We start from the raw sequence: 8,728 nt of genomic DNA, 5'->3' as shown, positions 1-8,728 counted from the left end.
CGAGTGCTCCATACACTATTATCGGGTCGACCGTCTGAGTAGGTCGTTTAGGATTTATACCCAGTGCTTTACTTACGAGTTGTTTAGTGGTTAAGAATGATTTCATTGCTTTGTTGGTAATCGAGCTGAGATGTTACTCGAAATTGAGTTTTCTATACAGGAGGTTATGCCTAGATATTTAACCTCTACCTTTAAAGGATTCACAGTCCCGCTTCTATTTAGATCTGGAAAGTTGGACTTCCTCTTTCTGGTTAAAGGAATGATTATAGTTTTACTTGGGTTTGTGGCAAATCCCTCTTTCCTGCATTAATTGCAAGTTATATTTAGAGCTTCTTGCATCAAGGCCCTAAATGTCCTTTTATGGTGGCCCTTGATTATGATGGATATACTGTGAGCGTAACTTATGGTGTGACATCCTGTTGTATTGAGCATTTGAACTAGATCGACAACCAATAGAGACCATAATAGTGTAGATGGGACTCCTCCCTATGGACAGCCTTTTACTGCAGTGATACTGAGTTCTTTCGGTCTTAGGTTCGCCTTTATTGTTCCCTAGGTTAGATTATTGTCGATATATTCGACTCTTTTAGGATTCGCATCTCTATTGGAGAGTGCCACTTCGAGGGAATTGAAGCTGGTACCATCGATGTCCATAAATGAGCAGAGGGCTACTTTGACCAATTTTGAATCGCCTGGAAATGGTCTAAGACCGAAATAGTTAATAGTAGTGTCCATAATAATGCCAAAATAGCTACCTTCTTTCCATGTATTGCAATTTCTAACTCCAGACTTAAACAAAAAAATTCGCTGCTCTTTTCAGTTTGAGGAAATACTCTTCTTGTTTCAGATAAAATTTTAATAACATTTATTAGTTTGTTAGATACATAAATAATCGATTTGTGAGATTCTCTATGACAATGAGTATTTCGCTACATAAANAGCACTAGCAAATCGTAAAAGTTTTGTCGCTTAACTAAAATCACTAAGGTTACACTGACTGATTAATTTGCTAAAATACATATAAATAGCATGCGTACAATAAATATCGTTTGCATGTTAAAATATTTCACTTTGGCCTCTATTTAATTTCCCTTCTTACTCCTTCATTACCCACTTCACCACTGGCTATCCTGATCGTTGCCCTCCAACAAACACGGCATCACTATGCACTTCTCGACACGCACGCGATCCTTACACTTATAACTCAATTCCGTATTGAACAACGTTCTTGTCTTCTGTCGCATGGAATTGTCACCACAGCTTGCTGTACATGGCGTCCACGCCGACCAATCAGAGTAGCGGCAATCATCCTTCTTGGGCAGTTGACGTGCGCTCACATAGCTGCCACGGTTGCGATGGGGATTGTCAAAGTCGCTGCCGTCGCCAGTGCTGCCACCAAAGCTACCACGTCCGCCGCCACTAATAGTGTAGACCTCATCGCAGCTTTGGTAGCATTTTTCCAACCTCACCAAATGCTTGGGGCAAGGCTTGCCATTATACTTAGCTCGCCGTAGCACACGCCGCGTTTTTATCTGCATGCCCTCACCGCAGGTCACATTACACGGACGCGCCTCCCATTCGGACACAATGCAATCGACCGGCTGCTGCTCTAAGCGCAAACTTTCACTTTGTAAATCTAACTTTTGACGTGGCCGGCGACAGGATTCCTCACACGCCTCTTTGGATGGAAATTTATTGTGATTTTTATCACACTTGTCGGCCCAGAAGATCGCACACTGATCGGTGGGGTAGTCATAGTACCAGTAGTTGGTGACATCGCCATCGCGACATGGACTTGTCTTGAGGCTAGCGAAGCAGTGGTGCGGCACGATGGTATCACAAGCAGGATTTGTGCAATTGACTGTTTCCTCGCGCTTGATATGACGACAAGGATCGCTGCCATCCGCTTTTGGGTTTACTAAACCGTAAACCTCATCGTTATTCCATATTTTGCGTTGTCTCTGACGATAGCCTGTACTGCCGCATGGGCCAATGCACGGTGAGAAGTCGGACCATGGTGAGACACCACATTCTGGTGGTATGTAGTCTTCACGCTTCTGACTGTAGCTCTGGAATTGGCGGAAGCCATTATTGTTGTCGCCATAGAATGCACGCGTGCCATCGCCCAGCTCATTCTCCACGATGCTCTCCTCCTCGCCAGCTGCTTCATCACCTTCAGCGCCGGTCTCACCTTCAGCAGCATTACCCAAATCGCCACCACATTCCGGACCTTCGCACTTACGTGTTTCTTGTAAGCGCACCTTACTTACTTTCTGTACGGGTTAGATACGTTATTTCTGTGCCTATTGAAATCATATTTCCACCTACCTGACACTTTTTCTTCGCACGGGGGTTAAGATAATGACGCGAGCGTATTATAACACCCGCGCCACAGGTGGCTGAACACGTAGACCATTCGCTCCAATCAGAGATCGCGCATTCGGGATTATCTTGTGGTCCACCTTGAAAATCATTTGCATTTTCGCCTTCGTCTGGATTGTCATCGCTCGCGGCGCCACATCTGCGCCCATTACATGGCTGCTCTTCACGCAAAGCGCTGCGGCAGCGAGAGCGCCGCGCCAATGCTGGTTGTTTGTATTCGCGTGAGCGCGTTTGCGTGCCCGGCCCGCATTTGGCGCTACACTCACTCCAGTGACCCCAAGGATAGGTGGCGCACTCGGCCGACTCATCCTCTGTTTATGTAGATAAGTGCAGGCAATTGATTTGACTGTCTTATAAAAAAAAATCAAGACTCAAACTCACCTTCGACGTTTTCGCAAGTCTTCTCATACAACCTGCGTCGATTTATGTGTAATGTTGCGAGCGGTTTCATAGGCGCTCCAGTGGGGTCGTAAAATGGTGACCGCGGATCATTTGGAAAATTGGACTTTATGCGTCTAATAACATCAGGTGGCACTTGTGGCTGGTCGGCAGACTGAAAATAAAATCTTTGTCAGTGGCATGACTTCAAAATAAGCGCATGTGTGGATTACCATGTAGGAAGGTCCACTGTCCGTGCCTGCATCCCAGGGATATAGATTGTGTACCTTGTTCTCGACCCATGAGCAATTAGGCAAACAAAGTTCTAAGCCGGAAATACCAACAATCCAGTCCGGTGAGGGATCAATCATGGAAACCAGCGAAATTAGATGATGTTTGGAATCCACGCGAAAGACGGCGAAAGTTTTGCCAGTCACGTTGGGGTAAGAGATGCCGCGCGCTTTGATGATTGTTCGTATTTGATCGCTCTGTGAATGAAATGAGGGTCAGAAAAAACAACGAAAATAAAAAGCGAAGTACACGGATTATGGAATCACTGGAGGAAGAAGTTTCATAATGAGTAAGAAAAATATGTTACTGGATCTGCAAATGAGCTACCTTTTTTAGCTGCTATAATTATTCTCCCTAACTCCACTCCCCTACCTGATCTTTCAACTCGCTTTCAAGCGTACGTGTCGATCCATGCTCGGCCACCTCGCGCAAACCCTCACTCGCCATCTCACCGTAGCTCCAAAAGCGGTAGTCGATGGTGTGCGAAGCGCCAATAATGTCACTAAATCTGGTGCGCCAGCTATTTGCCGGAAAGTCTTTTGGATGTGTATGACGTGACCACTTGCCTTCAAAAGTGAGCTGAAAAGAAATAATTTTAAAACCAGATCTTCACTACTTTATTCCCCCTGCACTATTTTACCTCATATTTCGCTTCGTCACACGCACAGCAAGGATCCACAATACTGGGCTGTGTGTCCACATCATCGACTTCCTCTTCGCATATGCGCTTGGTCAAAAAACCATCATCCATAAACCAAACGTCTCGATGCTGTGTAACTGTAGCTTTGATGAGCACACAGCCATTACCTGTAGTCGTGGGCGCCACCCAGGTGACTTCGACGCGTGTCTTCACATTAGTATTGGTATTCTCAACAAGATTGGGACAGCGCGGACTAAAGCGTGTCTCCGCCAAATCTGTGATCTCAAAGTAGCCAACCGTGCCAAAATCCGCCTGCCCATCAGCTTCATTGGCGCTCTCTAATGCCAGTATGAAGCTGATGAAAGTTAAGTCATTGTAAGCGGTAAGTGAGACTGTAAGGTGTCAGAGACAGAGAAAAAATTGTTATGTTTACTATTTGAATACAAATATTTGCATTCGCTCATATCTACCATTGTATTTCTGGCCTGGTATATATGTTTGTGGATTTCCGGCTATCGCCACCATATAACTCTCGTCCACTGGCGATTTGGGTGTTGTCGTGCCGGGCGGTATACGGCTGCAGGCAAGCGCTATGTTAATTGTCGCAGAAATGGAAATCATCAACGCTAACCAATTCATTTTGTTCCACTCGGTTTGTAGCTGGATTGTAGAGGGTATCTTTTGGCTAGATAAAAGCGCTTTACTTATTATTGTTCGGCGCGTGTTTTGTGAAAACGGATACGGCAATATTTAAATATTGCGCTGCAAACATAAAACGTGGCATTGTAGCGTAAGAAATTAAGGGTAGTCCATTACTTTAGTTCTTTAGTTGAAAAGTTAAGATATTTTTGCATATAATTTTAAGATATTTTAAGCTCTACAAGGAACCAATTCAGAAACTCGCCATAGTTCGTATTATAGCATTGCAGGGTTTGAGCCGGCAACGGCGAACGTCGACAAGGTTCTGAGGTCTAGACCTACAATGATCTCAAATGAGTGGAACAAGCTAGCAAGCGTCCACAAAATGTATCTTCTTTTTAGAGGAGGCTTACAAAAGGGACAACTCTACATATAGATGGGAATATTTGTGTCAAATCTATTGCGAATGAGTTACCTATCCCTCAACAGTTTTTTTGGATTTAATAAAGAGTTAAGGAACTTGAAAAAAGATGAAGGAAACTACCTATTACAAAAAAATCTCCGGTATTAATTTGTATTACTCAAGCCGAGATTTGCCGATAATCGTTGGAGATTTGCTCAGTAGCAAAGACTTCGGCTCCAGTACGAAGCGACTGTCAACTAAGCTAACTGATATCAGCGTCGCATGGTTGTGGCCTCTAACAAAGCTTTGTATGTATGGGTGTTCCAAAAAGAGTAAAGTCGGAATATTAATATTCTCACCCTTTAGGATTATTCTATGTTGAAAACAATTTATACCCATTTTTTTATTTTGAAATCAAAAAATATTTAGAGGTCGCTCAAAGTTTTCCATGTATTTGTATGTATGAATTCTTGAAAATCAGTATTTTTTGATCGGAAAACTCTGGTACTCTTCAGAAGACTTCCAATAATAATACCCAATTGCTTATTTATTGGTGCTACCATAGCGTTTTTGGGGGTTTTGACGGAGCTATAAACTATAGTTGCTATGAAAAAATGGCTAAATAAACCATTGGGTATTATTATAGGAAATCTCCTGCAGAGAGGCAGAGTTTTCCGATCGAAAAATATTTATTTTTAAGAATTCTATACCATACATACATGGAAAACTTTGAGCGCTTTGAGCGACCTCTAAATATTTTTTGATTTCAAAATAAAAAAATGGGTATATTTTTTCGGTATAGAACAATCCGAGTAGGTGAGAGCATACAAATTCCGACTTTACTTTTCCTCATGAATTTTTGGACCACCCTAATGTACATATGTGCATTTATGGATGCCTTTTAAAAAGTAGTGATCTTTTGCCTTGAAATGCAAGTCATAGACTTGGTGCGATAGAATATTACATACTAGAAGGACATACCGATCTTCGTGTAGGATCAGGCATGGACAGAGAACAATCACACACTCAAAAGAGCGTAATCTTCGTGTGTACGTATACAAGCAAGAGCGTAACGATGAGAACGCGACAGCATGCAAAATGAATTAGGCACACTAACACATTCTCACTTTTAGCTAACGCTTGTTTGTGGTAGTGCCCACCTCTGTGTATGATCAACTATCCTGCAAAAAATGGGACTTATCCGGGATGATTCCGGGAGCAATCGCAATGGAGCATGCGACTAATACCACTTTTGATCTCTTTATATGGAATGAACTGATCGCTTTTGTTCGAGCATGTCCTATGAAGAGACTAATTGTTCACCTTTATACCCGAACGGGTATAAAAAGCGACTAGTTACTTTTAAAAACTAAAAATAAAAATTTGCGCCAGCTGAGATCCGAACCGGGGTGCTCAGTTTTGTTAGGTGAATACTCTCTCTGTGTGCCAGCGCCGCACATGAAATTTCATTGACTAAGTGCGTACATATCATTAAATCGTTAATAGTACTCGTTAGAGATGAGTTTGGGACTAATTGATCTCCAATTATAGCCACAAGGGATGAGTCGAGACTAATTGACCTTCATTAGTACCCGTATGAGACTAGTTTGGACTAATTAACGCCCAATTGTACCCGATGGAGAGTAATCTCGGAATACTCTCTTTAGAGATTAGTCGCACAATTTTTTGCAGGGTAATGATTGGTGGGGCACATTTAGGCATCTATAGATCCAATACTCCACGGGACAACGTGCGGTAATTTAGGACAAATACTGGATGTTTTCCAAGACGAGAGAAATAGATTTTCCTGGTTAAATTAGCAGTGCAATTCTGCCTAAGATTGTTGAAGGTCTTTTGTAAGACAATTGAAAGACAGTAGTTAGGAAAGTTTGAACGATTTTGTTTATCCTGGCACGGGCGTCTTACAAAAAAAGCCCCCATTTGCCAACTTTCATCGCGCAAAGCTCTTTTGCGTAGGGACTACACGCACTCAGTTTGTTTTTACTGTTACCGTTATTTCATATAATTTAAATTCGATCAAAGCTATTGATATTATTATTCCAACCATATACATATATGTTTGAAGTAATTTGTCGATGTTTTTTTACCGTTTCACAGATCATTTAGATAGTTATAAAGGCAATTAAAATGAACTTTAAGACAAATTCGCGCTCGATTATATAAGAGAAAAGGATAAAACCAAATAAATTTTTTTTATGCGCTACAAACATGCAAATGAACGACTTTTTATTGCCTAATAACGCCAGTAGCACTAATTAAGTACTATCAAGTAATTGTAATGCCAATTAAAAGTTTTGCAAAATAATATATTTTAATATTTCCAGAAGCATCTCGCAGCACTTGTTGTGCATAAAATTAATTGAGAAATACGCAAAAACTATTTTTAGTTCATACACGTGGTGTAAACAATTTAGATTGCATTTTGTTATAAAATGTTCATCACTTTTACACAATATTTTTTTGTTGCTAATTCGCGGCTAGGAATAACCAACATTTTTTCGAAAATAATTCCAAAACTAATCAACAGGCATGCATAAATGCATTTGTGTAAAAATTTAGATACACACATACTCGTACATAAGTATTTACATTAGGGTGGCCCAAACATGCATGTGAGAAAATTAAAGAAGGAATTTTCATGCTCTCATCCCCTAGGATTGTTCGAAATCAAAAAATATTTACAGGTTGCTCAAGGACTAAAAATTTTCCACGTTATATATATGGGAAAAACCACTTTTCGTAGAAATGCCATAGAATTCTTGAAAATCAAAATTTTTCGATCGGGAAACTCTGTTTCCCTTCAGGAGACCTCCAATAATAATACTTATTATTGAAAGTCTATATTTTGCGATCGCAAAACTCGATTTTTCTGAGAAGACTTCCAATAGTAGTGCCGAATTTTTTTAGATTACCATTTTTTAACACTAACGATATTTTTAGATCCCCAAAAAACACAAAAAATGCAATGGCAGACCCATAAAAAATCGTTCGTATTAAAAATGGTAAAATAAACGATTAAGGACCGTTTTCTGACCTTTAACGTTAAAGCTCACTTTATATTTAAAGGTTGGATTAAAAGTAAAGCTATGTCTAAAGTTAAGCATTTCTACTATCGGTTTTAAATGTTTATTTTTTGATTTCAAAATAAAAAACAGGTGAAAGCATTAAAATTCCGACCTTACTATTTTTTTGGACCACCCAAATGTACATAGTTATGTCAGCACACTTTTACGTCTGGTCGTTGGCACATTAGAATTGATTAAATGTAATTCAATCTAATTTATAACGCAGCTGCATACGTACATACATACATACATATCTAAGTTTGCATGTAATTTTCGTTTTTTTTTTAATACACGGAAAAGTTTCGCCACACTTTCAACGCGCCTCAACATTTGTGCGGCTTCCGGGCAGCGAAAAATTTGCAAAGCCCACAAAATACCGTTCGTTCTATTCGTTTCAGAACACAATTTTACCTTTTCAATTTTTAACTGCTATTATTTAGATTTTGTTAATTTTTAATAATCTTTTCTTGCAATAAAAATTAATTAAAATAACAAAATCCCGTCGCCACACTTTCGCTTCAAGTATCCGTACTTGTGCAAGTTTTGCGCGTTTTTCGACTCGTCTGCTCTCCAGTTGAACTGCAACTAAGGTGCCATTGCACTATCAATTGGTGAATGCATGTCTGCGGGTGTCTGGAGCTCTTCCATGTGCTGCTCAAGTATGAGTTACGCGCTCATCTCAACCCTTTTGTTACATTAAGTGCCACATAAATACTTGGCAATTGAGAAGCAACACCAACAGCAGCTGCTGTAGTTGCGGTGAAACTTGTTTAGTCGGGTGAACTAATGAATTCACATCATTAAAGGGGCTTTAGAAGTGCACATGTGAGGCTACCCTTACCACGCTCGCGTACCTAAAATGAAATCCACCCGCCATCTCTTTAGTACGATAGACTGCAGGCGGTTCTA

At 40.6% G+C, this 8,728-nt stretch overlaps 1 protein-coding gene across 2 annotated transcripts; it reads right to left on the bottom strand.

Annotated features, from left to right (window-relative positions):
* Window positions 1–934: 934 nt before the first annotated feature.
* On the bottom strand, window positions 935–8,534 carry LOC108380684 (spondin-1). Of its 2 annotated transcripts, none has more exons than XM_017637075.1 (8): window positions 8,231–8,534; window positions 4,162–4,376; window positions 3,692–4,083; window positions 3,424–3,630; window positions 2,994–3,248; window positions 2,764–2,935; window positions 2,329–2,693; window positions 935–2,273 (listed from the first exon to the last, which is right to left on the bottom strand). In XM_017637075.1, the coding sequence occupies exons 2-8, from the start codon at window positions 4,328–4,330 to the stop codon at window positions 1,116–1,118; spliced, it is 2,718 nt and encodes a 905-aa protein (XP_017492564.1). In that variant the 5' UTR covers window positions 4,331–4,376; window positions 8,231–8,534; the 3' UTR covers window positions 935–1,115. The 2 variants fall into 2 exon arrangements, with proteins under 2 accessions (XP_017492564.1, XP_017492563.1); XM_017637074.1 differs by having other exon boundaries at window positions 4,162–4,453; window positions 8,231–8,419.
* Between the last annotated feature and the right edge of the window lie 194 nt (window positions 8,535–8,728).

The sequence above is a fragment of the Rhagoletis zephyria genome, unplaced genomic scaffold (genome assembly GCF_001687245.7).
Source record: "Rhagoletis zephyria isolate East Lansing unplaced genomic scaffold, Rhagoletis_zephyria_1.1 Rzeph_scaffold_20066, whole genome shotgun sequence".
Taxonomy (NCBI): domain Eukaryota; kingdom Metazoa; phylum Arthropoda; class Insecta; order Diptera; family Tephritidae; genus Rhagoletis; species Rhagoletis zephyria.
The sequence above is the reverse complement of the archived record's forward strand: the minus strand, read 5'-3'. Positions and strand labels throughout refer to the sequence as shown.

Excerpts from the sequence above, each read along its gene's own strand:
- LOC108380684 (XM_017637075.1), bottom strand. The coding sequence starts at position 4,330 with ATGAATTGGTTAGCGTTGATGATTTCCATTTCTGCGACAATTAACATA. Across the intron at positions 4,084-4,161 it reads ACCAGGCCAGAAATACAATG|TCTCACTTACCGCTTACAAT; the intron begins GTAGATATGAGC and ends GACACCTTACAG. Across the intron at positions 2,694-2,763 it reads GACTTGCGAAAACGTCGAAG|AGGATGAGTCGGCCGAGTGC; the intron begins GTGAGTTTGAGT and ends CTACATAAACAG.